Below are 19,651 nucleotides of genomic sequence, written 5' to 3'. Positions count from 1 at the left end.
TGCACAGGTTCAATCAGGAGGCCTTTATGCCTCCTACTTGAATGTGAAATAAAAACAAAGGGCTCCACTGTGTCCTGCCACTCTCCCCGGTGTCAGTCAGAGCTGCCTTGTTTGCTGTCACAGCTCCTGCTTTTGGAAAGGAGCACTCTCAGGTGCACACACCCACCCTTTCTCCAGGCCACTGTGTATTTTCCAGCTTAGCAGGTTATCCAGACGTGTGAGAATGTAAAGCAAAGGCCCATGGCAGCAGTGGCTGCATGTCCTGCAACAGCTGCAGGGACAGCAGGGACAGGGACACCGTGACCCCTCCACGTGCCCAGAGCCCTCTCACGCCAACAGCCTGACCTTCAAACCCTGCTGTCCTTGTAAAAAATCACCTTACAGCACGCCGCTGCCTCTCCTTTCCAACGAGGGCTGCACGTTGGTGTTTGAACCGCTGATTTTGGTGCTTGCTGAGCACTGGTGCCCCGCGCTCAGCGCCCATCGCTCGCACTCAGCTCCTGTGCTGCCAGCCCGCTCAGCGAGAGCCTCCCCACCCTGCAGACACTTCACTACCGCTCCTGCTGCTGTTCAGATCCTCAATGCGTGTATCTGGTTTCCAATAGTACTCAGGAAAGGTTAGAGCTTGTTTTAAATAGCTCAGCCATCTGTCCTGCGGTGCCTGATGGGAGCTGCAGGCACCCAAGCAGCCAAAACAGAATTTTTCAAACTGTCAGTTTCTCATTACAAACATCTCAGCTTGAAACAGACCCGTGTCCTTAAAAAGAAAGTTAAGCCTATATATTTCTTGTGCATTATACAAACACTGTGAGTCGTGCTTTAGCAGTTTCCTCGTGTTGTTGGAATTTCATCAATGCAAATATTGGGCCTGAACCTCACCAGCACCAGGCGCTTTGCAAACCTCATTTGTGTATTCTGAGGCTTTGAACTAAAAATTACTTATTACAAGCACGACACAGAACCAAGAACCAAAACAGCAGCAAGGAAGACACTTCATGAATGGAAATCAGGCACATGGACCTACATCAGTTCCTAATGTCAGCTGAAGCCCTGGATTCACCTATTCTAGAAAGTTAAATCAATTTATTCACTTCATTCACAGGATTCACTTTCATAATTAAACGTTCATTTTGAGGGAAATGAGTTGAGAGCACACAGGCCAGCTATGTGCAGCAGCTGATACCCACAATTGCTAATACACTGCTGGAAAAATAGAAATGTATGAGAAGCAAGCAGTGTTTCCTTAGGCAAATGCTGCTCCACAACACACAACCAAGCATGGCCTTGCTGGCACCTGCCCCATCATGAAAATGCTGATTGTGCCCCTAGCACTGCCCTGGAAAACCCCTAGGAGTATCCAAGGAGATGAGAGAGACAACAAATATATATTAATCAGAACAACATACCAAAGTTTATTGATTACTTCAAACAAAAGTTTCTGTAATGAAAAAAGAGCAAGTTGCATTCATAAAAGGTAACATTCACATTCAATTTCCTTGATATAAAGCAACATAAATGTATAAAATTGCATTAAAGTGAAAAAAATGTAAGGTTGCAGTCCTTTTTCTTTGCAAGAAGCTGAAAATGTATCTGCTCATTGCCTGTATATAATTTACATTTTCTATACACTACATGGTTTTTTAAAAAAATTTATAGCTGGGAAATTGGATAAATGGTGCAGTATTAGGAAAATTTTTCAACTGTGTGTATACAAATTCAATTTGAAGCTTTTATGCAATTCCAAGTCATTTATAATATTCTCATAATGATTAGGATTAGTTTTTGAGAAGTCGCTATGACTACACCAAGCTCCGCTGTTATCTCATAAGAGTTTTAGAGGGAATCTTAATTACTTTCCTTATCTTTCAGTGTCACTAGTCAGTGATAAAACTTCAACAAATTACGATGAGAAAAGCCCAGCCTTTTTTCCTTCAAGTTCCTCCACCGAAAAGCCTGTACTGACCTTTACGGTACCTGAGGGCACCGTGAGCGCAGCAGGGACCCCACCAGAGCATCCCTGTGCCACTGCTGTCCTGCTGCCCCACACCTCACAGCCGGAGCAGCCCCTCTCCTGCCCCTCTCCAGCCTCAGGAGGGGCTCCTGTGCCCCCCGAGTCACCCACAGCAATCGGAATTCTGGCTTTGCCATTGCTGGGGGACGAGGATCAGCTCTCCTGCAGGACCGGGCCAGCCTGGCTGCCCTGGCACCCAGCCCCACGCCAGTGCACTACCTGAAGATCCAAGCCCAAGAAAAACCGCATTTTCCCCAAAAGAGCTGCTATTCAGGACATTCCACATGAATTCCACCCTGCACACCTTGGGTTTGAACGTTCAGCTATTGCAATGGCTCATTCCAGCTGGAGACAGGACACTTGGAAAGGCCTAGAGAAAGATTTGGTTCTCAGAAGGCTCTGACTTGAGACAGGCAGCAGGAATTATCCTGGTTTTGTGACTATTTGAACAGTTCACACACACGTCAGGTTCCACTGCTCCCACTGACACCAATGGAATCCCAGGGGAGCAGACTCTGACCCCTGGAGCAGAGCATGACACAAAGCACACTGAGAAGCAAGGTGTCAAGCTTGGGACCATTCGGGCTTGGAATGGTTCTGAATCACAGGAATGAGGCATTTTAGTGCCCATTTTTCAGAGGTTATGTAAACACAAGTCAGCAACCGTGTATTTAAGGAGAATGGTTAGATTTGGCATATAGAGCACATCTCCATTGTATTCATCACATACTTGATCTGTAGGCACCACATTTCTGCAGGGAAAGCTGAGCACGGGACAAGGGCTGCAAGTCGAACTCTAGGTCTGTGAAATGAGCTAGGAAAATGGGAAAAGCAAACAGAAGCAGGAGATGAGAGCTTTGCCCATGGGCACATGCTGGCAGTGCAGCTCCTGCCCCGCATGCAGCAGGAGCCGAGCGCGGACGCCGCTCGTGCGAGGCCAGTGCAGAGTGTACGGCACAGTGCTCCTGTCCATCCTTCCATCCATCCCTCCCGCGCTGGGCGAGGGCAGGGCAGCCCCAGGGACTGAGCACTGCCCTCTCCCACTCAGGTAAGGCCATCCAACCTCCTCATGGTGCACCAGAGGATCTGCCAGCAGCCGATCCGCACCAGCCGCAGCCGAACCGCAGGGACGGCAGCCAGAGAGCAAGGCTTGGTTCTTCCAACAATTAACAGCCTGCAGTTCCACAAAATTTGGTGAGGGGAATGTTCTGTCTGTCCCAAATGGTTCTGTTGACCAAGCTGAGCGAGCAGGAGCCAAACCCAGCGGCAGTGCAGAGATTGCTGCTTCTGAAAGGAGCCCCAAGCAGCTCCTCTGGGGGACATCAGCACGAGGCAGGACTGCCACAGCACCCAGCAGGACACACAGCCCGCTCTGTCACTGCTCGTGACTTCACACAACAAAACAAGCTGCTCTTGCCACACATGAAGTATCAGACAAAAAAAAACATTGAGAGTCAGGCATCTCACCTTTGCTGTGCAGAACCTAAACAGGAAAGTTCCTACTACCATGGTACAGGTAGATTTGAAAAGAACATGCCAATTTGAAAAAAAATGTAAAATGATATCAGGTTCATGTATTCAATTTAAAACTGTCTTCTTTTTTCTTAGTGCAAATAACTCAAGATGCAGTTTCATGCACCTGCAGGTTGACAGGCACAGCCCATGTCCCTGGGATCAGCCAAGGACCACACTGACCCTCACCCTCTAAAGTGTTGGAGCCACAGCACAGTGCAGTAATGCAAGCACAGCAGAGGAGCCTGGGCACTGGGGCTCAGAGTCTGGCACAGCCCAGCTTCTGGGATTCCTTTTTCCCCCACAAAGCTTCCTTCCATCACAAACAGCCACAGAACAACCTTTTCTTCACTCTGCAGCAGGAATAAACCCAGCAGCAAACCGCTTGTGGGAGGATGCTCTGGCACTTCCAGCACTGCAGGTCTTCACACAGACACCACTGCTGTGGCCAGACCAGACTGTTTCCAGCTCCACCTGCAGGACAGAGGGGCAAAGGTTTCTCCTGAATTCTCAGTGATCCTGCCGTGTCCATGTGGGCACCCATGGCTGGGGATGGCAGCTGCCAGTGAGGCAGCACAGCCCAGCACCAGCACCAGTGGTGCTCCAGGGCTCAATCCACCTTCTGAGGGCAGCAGCCTCGTCCCAGTGCCTTCAGGGCTGCAGGGGAATGTTACTGGGTTGGAGTCTGTGCTACTTCTTTGGTCAGGCAGAGCAGGAGCGTGAGCAGCCCTGCTGCTCTGGGGCACATCCGCAGCAGGCACAGAGCCCCAGAGAGATGGGGCTGGCACTGCACTCCTGCATTCGATCCATGCTGTTGGGGTGAGCTCCTAACGATGCTGTCCCAGCTCCAATGATGCAGGATTTGGCAGAACTGGTTTTTCTGGGAGGGCAGGGAAGCCTCAAGACCAAAGCCTGACGTCCCTGGCTGCTCTCCCAGCAGGCTGCTCGCAGTCCTTGGTGCCATCAAAGGTCACTGCCAGGTTAAAACCATGGGTTCCTACAGCATGACAACGTCTGTGTGGAGCACTTTAAGGTATCCTGAGAGGATATCTTTCTGCCAAATTAGTAACAGCATCTTCAGCCTTCACATAACCATTCTCTATACGTTTGTATGACACTAACACAGGCAGATCAAAGGGGCCAGCCTGCAAAAATCAGAAGGACAACAAACATGTATTGCAACTGTTACATTCCCAAACCCATAAACCTTTCCCTGGGTTATTAAAATAAAATATATAGGAGAAGAAGAATGATTAGGCCATGATAAAAGTGCCAAATATCATTCACAACCAAGTAATCAGATGATAAATAAATTTTCACAATTTGCAAAATGCTGCATGAAGTCCAAAAGTGGCATCTGCTCCACTGTCCCCTATCCAGCCACTCCCACACCAGTCTGCACCAGTGTGTGGCGGTGGAGAGCACCACCTAACGTCAGTGGGGAGGGACTGGCTGCACTGGAGCCGGCAGGGCTGGCTGCACTGGAGCCTGGCAGGGCTGGCTGCATTGGAGCCGGCAGGGCTGGCTGCATTAGAGCCGGCAGGGCTGGCTGCACTGGAGCCTGGCAGGGCTGGCTGCATTGGAGCCGGCAGGGCTGCTGCATTAGAGCCGGCAGGGCTGCTGCATTAGAGCCTGGCAGGGCTGGCTGCATTAGAGCCGGCAGGGCTGGCTGCACTGGAGCCGGCAGGGCTGGCTGCACTGGAGCCTGGCAGGGCTGGCTGCACTGGAGCCGGCAGGGCTGCCTGCATTAGAGCCTGGCAGGGCTGGCTGCATTAGAGCCGGCAGGGCTGGCTGCACTGGAGCCTGGCAGGGCTGGCTGCACTGGAGCCGGCAGGGCTGGCTGCATTAGAGCCTGGCAGGGCTGGCTGCATTAGAGCCGGCAGGGCTGGCTGCACTGGAGCCGGCAGGGCTGGCTGCACTGGAGCCGGCAGGGCTGCTGCTGGCCCTGCCATGCCCATAAATCTGACTGCTTTAGCAGCAGGGGTGGGCACAGAGGTGCAAGAGGTTCGCAGACCGTCTGCAGGTTTATGTTTGCAGCTCACCACACATAACATCTCCCCTAATGCAGAATTGTGAATTCAATTAGGCACTTTTACTTCTCTTATTCTGCTGTTGGCTTACTACAGAGTTTAAAATCAACCCGTAGGAGGATGCTCTGTGTGTGTGCAGACACACGGACACCCAGACAGGCCTCTGTCCCATGTGCTGACACACACAGACAAGTCCGTGTGTTTAGTTCCCATCTGTGCAGATGAATTAAAACATACTTATTTCTATCTGACAGAGCAGCATGCACCCTAGAGAAAGGGATTCTGGTACCATTCAGATGCAATACTGGAATCATTTTAACAACTGAGATTTCCATCCTTCACTGTAAATGTATCAGCATTAGTTTTTATAACCAATGTTAGCACAATTCAGACTGCACTCTCACATTAAATTCTGTGCTAATATGAGACTGAAGTAGCAGTTAGATTGAAAGATTTGTTTACATTTTGCCAAATACTTGAAAGGATCTGTACAGATATGGGACTCTGAAGTTGGACAGTACATCCCCAAATTAAAATGCATCCCAAGCATTGCATCTCCATTCCACAAGGACAGGTGCCCCACACCGAGAGCCAAGAGGATTACAAGAACCACGGTTTAATTGATTTGGAGGGGGTTACATTTGGTTAATCAATGCCTTTAAAACCATCCCAATCCTCAGGACAGGGTACCTGTTACAACACATTAGACTCATCTGAGAATGTTCTTAAAAGAAGAGGTCTGACAGAAGGTCTGGCCGACAATGAATCAGGTGCCCTCCTGCTGCTCTGCAACAGCGAGGCAAAGAGACACATAGCACACAGCCCTGAGCCTGCCTGTGGCACAGGGCAGGACACACAGCCCCTCTGACAGACAGACACACAGCCCTGAGCCTGACACACAGCCCCTCTGACAGACAGACACACAGCACACAGCCCTGAGCCTGCCTGTGGCACAGGGCAGGACACACAGCCCCTCTGACAGACAGACACATAGCACACAGCCCTGAGCCTGCTTGTGGCACAGGGCAGGACACACAGCCCCTCTGACAGACAGACACACAGCACACAGCCCTGAGCCTGCCTGTGACACAGGGCAGGACACACAGCCAGGACACACAGCCCCTCTGACAGACAGACACACAGCCCTGAGCCTGACACACAGCCCCTCTGACAGACAGACACACAGCACACAGCCCTGAGCCTGCCTGTGGCACAGGGCAGGACACACAGCCCCTCTGACAGACAGACAAACAGCACACAGCCCTGAGCCTGCCTGTGGCACAGGGCAGGACACACAGCCCCTCTGACAGACAGACACACAGCACACAGCCCTGAGCCTGCCTGTGGCACAGGGCAGGACACACAGCCCCTCTGACAGACAGACACACAGCCCTGAGCCTGCCTGTGGCACAGGGCAGGACACACAGCCCCTCTGACAGACAGACACACAGCACACAGCCCTGAGCCTGCCTGTGACACAGCCAGGACACACAGCCCCTCTGACAGACAGACACACAGCCCTGAGCCTGCCTGTGGCACAGGGCAGGACACACAGCCCCTCTGACAGACAGACACACAGCACCCAGCCCTGAGCCTGCCTGTGGCACAGGGCAGGACACACAGCCCCTCTGACAGACAGACACACAGCCCTGAGCCTGATTGTGACACAGGGCAGGACACACAGCACACGAGCAGGGCAGGACACACAGCACAGAGCCTGCCTGTGACACAGGGCAGGACACACAGCCCCTCTGACAGACAGACACACAGCACACGAGCAGGGCAGGACACACAGCCCTGAGCCTGCCTGGTGACACAGGGCAGGACACACAGCCCCTCTGACAGACAGACACACAGCCCTGGGCCTGCCTGTGGCACAGGGCAGGACACACAGCCCCTCTGACAGACAGACAGACACACAGCACACAGCCCTGAGCCTGCCTGTGACACAGGGCAGGACACACAGCCCCTCTGACAGACAGACACACAGCCCTGAGCCTGATTGTGACACAGGGCAGGACACACAGCCCCTCTGACAGACAGACACACAGCCCTGAGCCTGCCTGTGGCACAGGGCAGGACACACAGCCCCTCTGACAGACAGACACACAGCACACGAGCAGGGCAGGACACACAGCCCCTCTGACAGACAGACACACAGCACACGAGCAGGGCAGGACACACAGCCCCTCTCACAGCTCCCCATTTCCCACAGGATGGGGCAGCACACCGTGGCCAGCACTGCCTGGCTCTGCAGTGCCAGGGGCATGGGAGGTGCTCAGAAACTGCCCTGCTCCCCAGAGTGTCTGCAGATTCGCACTGCAGGTGCTTCTGAGGGAGCAGCAGACATCCCCATCTCCACACAACTGGTGTTTTACAACTGTCAGCAGGTCCTTGGTGTGAGGGTTGTGGGCTGTGGCTTGGTCACTCACACAAAGAACAACAGCAGCACTGACAATGGATGGACTGGGGAAGCTCCTCCTAGGCCAGACAAGCCTGAGCCATTTGACAATTCACCCAGAGGACAACCAACACTAATTCCACCTTGTCCCACTCCTGTCTGGTCCACTAACACACAACTACAGCAGGGAAGGAGAGTGTAACCAGCTTTGTGTGTGCCCACCTCACCTGGACACCCTGAGCACCACCAGCTCACCCACCTGAGCTGCAGCAGGAGACCAAGGGCAAGAGACAGACAAATATTGAAGCAGAAGATTTAAATTAAGGCAGAAGGTGGGGGAAAGCGAGGCTCTGCTGTGTGAGCACATCTAAAGGGGGGTTTTCAGGAGTTAGGCATTAGAAGGAAGAAAAGAGCAGTGAGCAAGCAACACATTGCGACTCAGAAAGGAAATCACCTTATTCACTCCAAGAAAAGCTGTGATTGCTGGAAGTTTGAGAAAGCATGAAGATAGTGGATGTTCCTGAGGAAGGAAGGCGCTTCGTTACCTAGTTCACAACAGCACAAAAGACAGAAAATTGCAGTACAAGAAAGAGAAAGGCAGAAACCAAGGAAAACACAAATGCGCCTTGCAGTTAAAAAAACAAACAGAACTAAAACAAAATAAAAACAACCACCACGTTACCACACAGAAAATTTAATAAAGGCTGAGCAGAGCTGATGTGCTGTTATAGGACACTGGGGGTGAAACCCTGTTCCATTGGGATCAAGAGCAAATGCCCAACAACCTGGCCTGAGTCTGTCCTCCCCTTCCACAAGGGACCCTTGGTCACCAAGCTGTGGTTCAGGTTCCCATACAATGTCCCTAATTTTGTTTTTCACTGTATGCTTCCCTTGGGACACTGATCTTTATTTTATTTCAATATTAAGGTCAGGATTCTTAACAAGGGCTTTGATTTGAATTCATCTACCTGGTCCTAGATGCCTTTACAAATCAGGCAGCTGACTCTGGTGTCTGATGGCTGGCACAGATATCCAGAGCTGGTATCTCCTTCAGGCACTTACAATAAAGCTCTTACTCAAAATGTACATTTAAATATGGCTCAGCCTGTGTTTAGTTTGGGATGCACATCTGAAGAGACTTTCTAGCTGACACTGACTTTGCTTTGCTAAGTGATTTCACAAGAGCCTTTGTTACATGAATAAAAAGCACTCTTGAAAGTCAGTATTGCAAGAGGGGACGGATCTTTGCTCAGCAGCTGAAGGCAAAAGTGGGTCAGAGCAACTCTCTCCCAGCCCATTCAACAGGGGTGCCCAGCTAGGAACTATTAAATCATACCCAAATGGAGGAAGTTACAGGGATCCTCACAGAACACAACCACAGCTCTGCTGCCATCTGCCCTGTTTTCAGCTTCAGCGATGCCCCATCCCTGGGAGTGTCCAAGGCCAGGATGGGGCCCTGGGCACCCTGATCTGGGAATGGCATCCCTGCCCTGCCAGGGGGCTGGAACTGGGTGATTTTAGAGAGCCTTCCAACCCAAACCCTCCTGGGACTCCCTCAAGGACCAGGCTGGGGGTTCCTGACTGAGCCCAGCCCGTGCCCCTCCAGCTGTGCCCTCTGCAGCCCTGGCACAGAAAAACCCCAGCTGGGACCAGACCTGACCCTGCTCCCACTGCCCAGCACCTGGGCACACACCAGGGAGCAGCCTGCTTTTCTGACACTAAAACAAGCAGCTGTTCTCAGGACAGGACAAAGTGTGTTTGGTGGCCAGTTCAGGCTGGACAAGGCTCACGCTCTTCCCTAGGAGACACCACACTCCCCCCCAGGGAAGGCACAGGCTGACTCCCTCCCTGCTGCAGATCTAGGCAGGATTTCTGGAATAACTTTTTGACACTTTTGGCACGTGAAAGAGCAAGGCAAGACTCTAGAAAGCCTTCCTTGAGATGTGAGTGGTACGTGGTATTGTTAAAGGTTCATCTGGTGCCTAAGGGTGAGAACAGTCTTCCTAAAAACACAGTGTGACACATCACCTCGTTCCTTACCTGATGATTTTTCTCTTTTATATTTTTTAAAACTATTAGAAGAATTTCTGGGAAAAGGCTGATAAAGATCAGGAGAATTATTGCCAGCCATGTGGAAACAGAAGTCAGCATATGAGCAAATACAAAATACATTCTTTGCTGCTTCAAGAAAGGCCTGGAAAAGAAAGGATACAAATAAATTCTGGTTAACATGGGTTTTCCCAGAAGATCACAACCAAAGGAGACTTCAGGTGAAGCTATTAGCAGTTGTGTCTCCCTTTCAGACAGAGATGGACACAGCACAGAAACACACTGCCCATCCCTCTCCTAATGCATCTCCTCCTCCAGCTGCATTATTTCTGGAAGAGTGTCATGATCCATTTTGCATCTTCCACATCTGTTTCTTTTCAGGGTGGGAAGGGGTTTGAATTTAACCACCATCACTGATAAACTATTCACTTCATCAAAAACCAGGTCATTTTATTTCAGTGTCAGGCTTTGCTATAGCTTCTGGTTTGGTTTTGATAGTGGAAATCCAGTCTTTCAATCACAACAGGTTATTTGCCCCTTCCTCCTTTCCTTGATGAGGGAGAGCAACCAACAGCTGCTTGTGAAAAACACCTCATCAATAACTCATGACAAGGATCCCAAAGCAGTTTTTGCTTACTGTTGGATCAAAAATATTGAGCTATGCAAGTTAAACAGTAGAAAGAGTTTTCAGTAGAAAGCTCACATTGAGCATAGAGATGTGGCTAGGCTGCACACCTGGATCTGTTGGTCAGCAAGAGTTAACTGAGGAGCTAAAGCTTGTGACCCCCACAGAAAATACTGAAATCTGTTCTACATCCTTATTAGCAGGCTGCTGGATCAGGGATCCAGCCAATATCCCATGGCAAAGCAAAGGGGTAAAACAGAGATGCTGTGAGTGTCAACTGAACATTTACTGCAGCACAGGAAATACAAAACTGTCATGTTTGTAATGTACTAATGTCACCTGCTTTTGCAACACACTAAACCTGCCATCCTGGGTGCACTCCAGTCAATGAGAATTTCTTCATTTCAACACCAGGACCTGACTCTCTCCTGCTTGTCCCAGGGCCAGGTCCCCTTGCTCTGCACCTGCCTCACCTGTTCCTTCTGTTTCACTGAGGTTCCTTCCACCACAAGTTCTTTGTCTCTGTCCTCCACATGCACAAACAGACCCTAAAAGGTTCAGTCTAGAACCTCCCAATAAAGAGCCTCAAGCAGCAGAAAGGCAAACGCCCCCTGCCCAAGCTGAGCACCTGGATGATGCCCAGGGTGTTCTCTCTTTGAGAACAATCCCTCTGCTGGGCTCCTCAAACCCCTCTCGTGGTGCACCAGCCCTCCTCCAGCACTGCCTTTTGGGGGGTATGGGGTGGGGGCAGAGGAAGGATCAGGGCTGCACACACCCCCTGGCACTGCCCTACACACCCCCTGGCACTGCCCAACACACCCCCTGGCACTGCCAGCCTCCTAGGTAGGAGCAGGGCTGCACACACCCCTGGCACTGCCCTACACACCCCTGGCACTGCCAGTCTCCTAGGTAGGAGCAGGGCTGCACACACCCTGGCACTGCCCTACACACCCCTGGCACTGCCCTACACACCCCCTGGCACTGCCCTACACACACCCCTGGCACTGCCAGTATCCTAGGAAGGAGCAGGGCTGTTCACACCCCTGGCACTGCCCTACACACCCCCTGGCACTGCCCTACACACCCCCTGGCACTGCCAGTCTCCTAGGTAGGAGCAGGGCTGCACACACCCCTGGCACTGCCCTACACACCCCCTGGCACTGCCCTACACACCCCTGGCACTGCCAGCCTCCTAGGTAGGAGCAGGGCTGCACACACCCCTGGCACTGCCCTACACACCCCCTGGCACTGCCAGTCTCCTAGGTAGGAGCAGGGCTGCACACGCCCCTGGCACTGCCCTACACACCCCTGGCACTGCCCTACACACCCCCTGGCACTGCCAGTCTCCTAGGTAGGAGCAGGCTGCACACACCCCTGGCACTGCCCTACACACCCCCTGGCACTGCCCTACACACCCCCTGGCACTGCCCTACACACCCCCTGGCACTGCCAGTCTCAGGATGCCCTAAGGAGCGGGCACTGCCCTGCCAGAGCCAGCCCTGGGCACTGCCCCAGCAAAGGGCAGGGGAAAGAAAACGATACTTGCCAAATGACTCCTCCCCAAAAGAATGAGAAAAACACATAGAAAGCAAGGGAGCCCCAAATCACAAAGTGGTTCATCCACGTCCAGAATCGGGTATCTAACGCTAGCTGTGGGAACAAAGAGAGACAAAACAGGCTTTAGATGCACAGTGCATTGCATTTATGTGACATTTCAGACTGGTTTCACATTAAGCTTGAAGGTTCTCCAAAGAGCTACCTGTGTGCATATGGGCACCAGGACAAACATTTTCAATGTCCACAGTCTGGCACAATGTTAGCAGGGAAACAGTGGCATTCTAATTGTAACTGACACTTTTAAATGGAATAAATTTGATGCAACCCCTGATCCTACAGGAAAGAAACATCTAAAGGTTACAGGGACTGTAATTGCCTCTTGTCACCACCTGCTGTCCTGAACCAAACACAAAAGACCTTTTGTAAGGTCTTATGCAAACAGTTTGTTCTGGAAAGCTCCACGAAACAAAATAGATTTGCTATTGTTATTTGACACGTGTGCTTTTGTGATCACTTTGGCACTCAGCCTTGTCTGAAACAAGGTGGACAAACCCAAATTCTCTATTGCTCCTCTCCTCTTGCTGGAACTGAGCATCAAGAGGTGAAAGCGTGGGGGAGAGTCAACCATAACCAACTGCAGTCCTCAAAAGAGGGGAAAAATAGAAAAATAATTTAAACAGAACAAACACAAAAAAGGAATACATACTTAAGGGCCACAGACTGCACAAAGGAAAGTAAGCAGGTTCTGCCTCTACGGGAGAAGACTTGAGTGTGGTGGGAAATACTCAGACACTATTTCCAGCCCATTCAGGCCATGATTTCACAGAGCACACCAGCCTTGGAGAGGCCAGCGAGGAAAGGGAAGGGAGGTGCTGACCTTGAGAGTGACGGTGAACACCAGCACGGTGAAGACAATCGTCCCAAAGGTCCAGTTCCCAAACACCTGCAAAACACACGGGGCACTGCCACAGCGTGCTGGCCCTCTGGGGAGGCACAGCACGGGGCCAGGGCCACGAGGGAGCAGGGGAGGCAGGGACAGGGGGACAGAAGGACAGAGGGACAGGGGGACAGGGACGCTCGCAGTTCCGCACGCCACCCTGAGCCATGCAGTGCCACACACACACAGGTGACAGAGCTGGGATGTGACACGGACAGCCTCCTACTAACAGCAATGTCAATGAGGACACAAGGCACTGCACCACCTGCAGCTCAGGGTTTCTTGGCAATTTACTCAGCTTCTGCTTTCTCGCCACACCCATCATCCTCCTCCTCATCCTCATCATCTCTCTGCAGTCCCCTGGCAGAGGGCACCAGTGGGCACTGGTGCTGCCCCAGCTGGTTGCTTTGTGGGAACTGGGGACTAGGCACACAAAGGAAAGCAGATACTGTCTATCAATCCAGTGATGGCAATGAATGGGAGAGATGCTTACCAAAGGCTCTCAAGTTCTGAATGCATACATTAAAACAGAAAGTGAAATGTAAAAGTTTCCAAAAAATGCAAAAAAATTAAAGTCAATAGGAGTGAAAAACGAGTCAATCAAACATACATGGATATTATGAACAATTGCTGGTAGCAGTTCTTACAGGCATAAGTGTTTGCAGAAGAGGACATAACCACAGATCTTACTGCAGTGCCACATAGATTTGACTTCCGAAGGCATTTGCAGAGCACATCAGTGCTTCACGTTTCATTCCAATCCAACCAGAATGGCCACAGATACAGCAGAGCACTGATCTGACAATACAGGGGCTTGGCTGCATGAAGCTGTGGCCATAAATGCTGGCAGTGATGCAGTGTATGGATACACACACAAATTTCATCAGCTTTTCTCCAAGTGTTAGCCACTGAAGAGTTTTGGTGTTTTCAAGGGTCACAAGTGATGGTGCAAAGAAGTTTCCCATCAGCCAAGATCTAATAACACACTGCACATTCCCTTGGGGAAAGGGTCCTGAAACCACTCAGGCCATCTGAGCAGCTGCCCTGCACTAATGCTTGGCTCTGTACTCAGTTAACCAGCAGAACAAGAAAAAATGAGAAAAAAGGAAAAATAAAAAAACCCTCCATCTTTTTTCCTCCTCTTCCTGTGCAAGTTAACCCCAGCAGCTCCCGCAGCAATGCAAGGGCTCCTCCCCACAGCAGAGGCACGAGCAAGGAGGCAGCAGGGACAACGTCCTGGTGCCACCAGCAGCTGGGGACTGGTGCTGGCTCCAAAACAGGAGCTAAAGGCTTCCCCAGGGACTTGTGCTGGCCCCAAAACAGGAGCTAAGGGCCAGCCCAGCCCTCCCTGGGCAGAGAGGCTGGAGCCACAGCCCCAGGCAGGCCCAGCACACAAGCAGCCCTGCACCAGGGCTGCCCTAAGGAGCACCATCCCACCAAGGGGGGACAGTTCAGCTGCTCACAAGCAGCCAGCACACACTGAAATTCAGGCTGTCCCTGGTGGGAAGGACAGAGCCTGCCCTGCCCTGGGCCAGTGCCTGGGATCCCACAGAGCAGGGCAGAGCCCTGTGCAGAGCCCGCTGTGCTGAACAGGGCTGTGTGTGAGACTAGTCCTGTTACCTAGTGAGAGTAACCAGCTCTGCCCCGTTTCCATGGCGATCTGGAAATGTTTTATTTCAAGCATTTGCTGCAGGATCACACCATAAGCAAGGCTCCACTGTCGGACAAGACTGGAGACACAGTGCACAGCTCAAGCAGAGATTCCCTGCCAGCATATCAGAGGCAGCACACAACACAAACACTCATCTTCCTCTCTTTGGGGCCGTTACCTTTCCGTTGTCTTCCAAGGATGAGTTTTGGAAAAGAAAATAAACCCCAAAGAAAAACACGAGTCCTTCAAAGGCGCCCAGAAAGGTCCAGTACAGGAAGGGCCTCCACTGCAGCATGGCATTGTCTGACACCTTCCTGCCAAGAGATGGAGTAACAGCACCATCAGCACGGGCCAGGCTGGGCTGCAGAGCTCCTCACAGCAGGGCTGGGGGCCTGGGGCAAGCCCTTGCAGGAGGAGCCCAGGGGGAACCACAGAAACACCTGTCAGGGCATAAAGAACACCTCTAATATCAGCTGCTGATCATGAGAAATCACAAGGGGTTCAGCATATGAATTGTTTTGTCTTTCTCCTCTAGGTAGCTTGGATGAAAAAAGCACAAAGTCAACAGAGGCTGTCCTGAACCTGTCCAGCCCCCGTGCTGCCCATGGTATCTGACATTTTCTGCTAAATTTTAAAAGCAGGGTAAGGCTAAAGAGCAGCTGTATGGGATACATAAAATCCATGGTGTGTTTCCCTCTTTTTGTGTTGGAAGCACAAAGTCCTTTTTTGAGAAAAGCTCTGCAAGTCCTGCTCCCTGAAGTGGTGTTTTTCTGCACAGGCTGAAAATAACCTCCTGAATTGTATGGTGGGTGTTTTTATCACAGGGGTTGTAGCAGGAGGCTCCTGGCTGAATACAGGATGAGATCTGGCACGGAGGCAGCAGCAGCAGCAATGGATGGGCTGTGATGGAAGCTCTGCAGGGACCACACACAGGGCCTGGGGAGTGGAGGGTGGCTGTCAGGACAGGAGGGAGTTAAAAACAGTTCCCTGCATCATTATCTTTCCAGATTACTTTCTGTAAAGTCCCCACCTTTTCTGCATTGTTCTCCTTAACTCCTAAAGCAATACATCCCCTTTCAGCAAGATGCACTTTGCAAACCTGTGTGGTGCTGGGCTCCTGTAACTGCATTTCTGAAAAGAGATCCTATTGAAACCCACACGGGATGATGCTGTGACCACGCTCTAACGTGTCACAACTTGGGTCTGAGAAAGGAGCAAGGATAAACCAGGCTGGAAGCGTGGGGCACTGCAAGCAGAGAAACACAAGCAGCTTCCTCCCTGTGAGCTGTTTTGCACTGCCATCTCTGTCCTGCAGTGCTGGTGGTAAACAGCTTTTCCAGAGTGAGGATCTGCAGTGCAGCAGCTCAGCCCCCCCTCCAGCAGCAGCAGCGCAGCGGGCGCTCTGCACCCAGCACAGGAATATTCCAACCATGAATATTCCAGCCAGGCTGTTCCCCTGCACACACAGACCCCAGAGAGCACAGAGCCCACAGGGGAAGGCACAGGGGCTGCTGTTCCTGCTCTCTGTCGCACTATATTCAATTACCAAGCCATTTAAAAACCCAGACGGTGGCATTTCGCCACGGAGTGAAGGAATACAGAGCTCTAATCAATCGTGGCTCTGAGTGTTCACTCCAAACCACCCAAGCCCCTTCCCAGCCTTACAGCTCTGACTGCATTCACTGCTGTTTATACCTAAGGCAATGTTCACACAGGATTTCAGGCACCTGATAATTCCCTTTCCCTTTGCTGCCTGCACAGAGATCACCCTTGGCTCGAGCACACACAGCTCCACTGCTGAGGAGCATCCCACCAGTGACAGGGCTGGCACTGCCCAAAGCAGCCCTGACCTGGCTTTGCCCCAGGGCTGAGCCGACTGCCAGGTGGGGAATGGGCAACAGGGCTGCACAGAGAGGGGCTTCCCCAAAAAACATCTTCAGTCTCTGCTGAAGGGCTGCCCCAAGCACGTGTGTGGCAGGGCTGGGAGGAAGAGCGAAAGCATCTCTGCTCCTCAGCAAGTCTGGAGCCTCTCCCTGCTCAAACAAGGAGAGAAAGCAGCAGGCAAAGCAGAGGGAGACAGTCTGAGCTGTCCTTTCCCTGGGCAACGTGGCAGAACACAGTGTGTGGATTGATGAACAGAGCTCCTGGGTTCTGATAAGGGAACCCGGCCTTGGAGGGGAAGCCTGGGGGACCACATCCACTTGGACAAGCTGAGAAACCACGTGCCTGAGCTGGGCTTCAGAAACATTCATCTTCCTGAACATGAATGGATCTGTTTTCCTCCTGAAGGCTGCACCTCCCCTGCCTGCATTACACGCTCCATCACGTGCCTGGCTCAAAGGTAACGGGAATGGCCTGGCCACTCTCACAGCTCCACTTTCCTTCTGGATGAATTCCACCTACAGTTTACCCTTCAGAGACACAGCAGTGCAGTTTGCTAGACCAGATACTGTCAGGGAGCATGAACAAGCAGCAACAGGCAGCAAAAACAAGGCTGCTCAGCCTGAATGCAGAACAGCTGAGGCAGAGGGACAGCAATGGCTTTTCCTGCCCTCGGTGGTGATGCCATCCCTGACACAGGGCAGGGACACCAGAAACCCAAACCCCAGGTGGCAGAGGCCAGCCCAGGCCAGCAGTACTCACATGTAGAGCTGAGGGTCCGAGGTCAGGGTGTCAATGCTGATGTGCTGCTCCAGCAGGCTGTAAGCCAGGATGGGCAGCGACGTGAAGCAGATGTTGTACATGGTCAGGTAAGCAGCATCATACAGTGGCTTGGAGGAGGAACAAAGGGTCACATGAGACAGACAGAACAAGGCCTCTCCACAAAGAAGTGCAACCATAAATTACCAGCTCCTGCATACCCCCTGTCACACAGATCCCTCCCTGTGTCACCCAGCACAGCCTCACTGGATGGAGCTGTGCTCTGTGCAGTGCAGGGGAACAGGGCACCTGCAGGGCCCAGGAACCTGCCCCACTGACACAAGTTCTGTAACTGGCTGGTCTCACCTGCAGCTTATCCCCCAGAAAAACAGGGCTGAGCAGCCCTTAGCACAGCTCTCCTCTTGCTGCTCCTGGGCTGCTGTTTCTGTTAATACATCTGGTGCCTCCTGTGGCTCTCTAAGGACTAGACTGTTTTAGAGGAACTACAGCTCCTTTTTTTAAAAAGGCGAGTGTTTCTGCCAAAACAAGCAGAGCACTCTCTCTCACCATTTACTCTTCCTGTAACTTTTGAGCCCAAATAGACACAAAAGCCCCTTAAGCTGACACTAAAGCCAAAGCTCTCATCTCCAAGCACATGAAACCACTCACACATGGATCTGCCCCTCTGATGTTTACTTGGATTAAACAAAGCTCTGGTAACACTCATTGTGTGTCTTTTTATAAAAGACATAAGAGAATGAACCGTTCTTCCTTCTGAGTGACATTTTTAATGCACTGAAATGCAGCAGAGGAGACAACATCAGGAAACTGCTCAAAACTTGTTCTTGTAAGAAAAGCAGAAGTAGCAAAATCAGGTGGTGACAAACCAGGCAAACCCTTCTCTCACTACTTCAGGAAGGTGCCCACCTGTGTTTATGGCTGGTGGATGGGAAAGGAAAGAAAGCAGATTGCTCTCTTTGCAGTTATGGTTTCAAAATATTATGTTCCAGATCTGGTGCTAGAGCAAGGTGGTAAAGGGACAGGATGCCAAAAGCCAAGTCTCTGATAGCAGACCTCATCCTGCCACTTGCTTTTTAACTTGCCTTTATAGACAAATTAGTGGAAGTTACCTGCTGTGAGAATCCACAAAAGAACTGGTATAAAAACTGTGGTAAAATGAAGCAAAGGTTCTGGGAAAACAAAAGACAAATGGTCAGCAGGGAAGCACTTGACTTCTCGGTCTACACCCAGCAGTTTTTCCTGTTATCAGACATTAGTGTCTGACATTACAACATCAGACAAGGTAGGGCACTTGTTCAATCAAGCACAAAACCAATCCTGTGAGCAGTTAGTATCTGCAGGAGACACGAGAAGAATGCTCATATTGCTCTGTTTTCAATGGACAGGCACATGGCAGACACAGCCTGTCCCAGGGAGGTAAAACAACTACAGAATATCCCCCACATTAATCCTGTTCATTATTCTATTCTATTGCCAAAGAAATGCACAGGATAAACAAAGATCAGCTGCACACTGCCCCTTACCTTATAGAAGAAATACTGTACAAGGTGTGCTATTCTCACATAATATAAATGCCCGTGTGCTAGTAGCAGTTTTCGTAAGTGTTTAAACTTTGGCACAGCATAGTCGCTGTTCCTGGAGGCCTGGCGTCCTTCCTTGCCCTTGATCCCTGCAGACAGAAGCATGCAAGGGTTAATCCAAGGGCTGCAGTCTGGATGCTGTCCCCAGGTCTGCTCACATCACTCAGTGCCTCAAAGGGACAAGGGCTGAGCTTCCCTCTGAGAGCCCCAGGAGACCAAGCACGAACACTTGGTGTGGTTTTGGCTCCACAACACTCAGACCTGCCTCTGGAGGTTCTCAGCTATATTTAGGCTGCTCTGTGATTTCCTGTAAGGGCCTGGTGTGAGCAGGGAGTCTAGGCAGACCTGATGGAAGATAAGGAATTGGTTCCCCCGGGCTGGCCTGCATCTCTCACAGCTCAGTTATAGCTGCTCAGCCTCCTGAGCCATCCCCAGAGCTGTTCTGCTCACAAAAGGCACATCCAGATGGGCTGCCCTGGATTCCCTGCATTAGAGGGCACCACAGCATCTCCAACAGCCCCAAAGGAAGAATGTGCCCCTTCTCTCCCACTGACCCCTCCTCAGTGGTGTTACAGGAGGCTCCGTATTTCAGAGGAGACAGGAGGAGCCTCCAGCTGCTGTGGGTCACAGGACAGGG

General features: G+C 51.4%; 1 protein-coding gene across 5 annotated transcripts in view; it reads right to left on the bottom strand.

Moving 5' to 3' along the window:
* Nucleotides 1–1,386: 1,386 nt before the first annotated feature.
* ATP11C (ATPase phospholipid transporting 11C) overlaps nucleotides 1,387–19,651 on the bottom strand; it is a 58,670-nt gene continuing 40,405 nt past the window's right edge. For 2 of the 5 annotated variants that reach the window (XM_064712752.1, XM_064712751.1), the window contains exons 22-29: nucleotides 18,958–19,103; nucleotides 18,544–18,603; nucleotides 17,417–17,544; nucleotides 14,952–15,087; nucleotides 13,063–13,128; nucleotides 12,175–12,278; nucleotides 9,995–10,148; nucleotides 1,387–4,668 (exon numbers count right to left, since the gene is read on the bottom strand). In XM_064712752.1, the coding sequence (XP_064568822.1) occupies nucleotides 4,552–4,668; nucleotides 9,995–10,148; nucleotides 12,175–12,278; nucleotides 13,063–13,128; nucleotides 14,952–15,087; nucleotides 17,417–17,544; nucleotides 18,544–18,603; nucleotides 18,958–19,103 (911 nt within the window). In that variant the 3' untranslated portion in view covers nucleotides 1,387–4,551. Of the gene's footprint in view, nucleotides 4,669–6,243; nucleotides 6,340–8,408; nucleotides 8,500–9,994; nucleotides 10,149–12,174; nucleotides 12,279–13,062; nucleotides 13,129–14,951; nucleotides 15,088–17,416; nucleotides 17,545–18,543; nucleotides 18,604–18,957; nucleotides 19,104–19,651 lie in introns of those variants that run through there. The other 3 variants (XM_064712754.1, XM_064712753.1, XM_064712755.1) reach the window with 3 other exon arrangements.

The sequence above is a fragment of the Zonotrichia leucophrys genome, chromosome 4A (assembly GCF_028769735.1).
Source record: "Zonotrichia leucophrys gambelii isolate GWCS_2022_RI chromosome 4A, RI_Zleu_2.0, whole genome shotgun sequence".
NCBI classification, from domain to species: domain Eukaryota; kingdom Metazoa; phylum Chordata; class Aves; order Passeriformes; family Passerellidae; genus Zonotrichia; species Zonotrichia leucophrys.
Note: the sequence above shows the minus strand (reverse complement) of the source record. Positions and strands in the feature narration are given on the sequence as shown.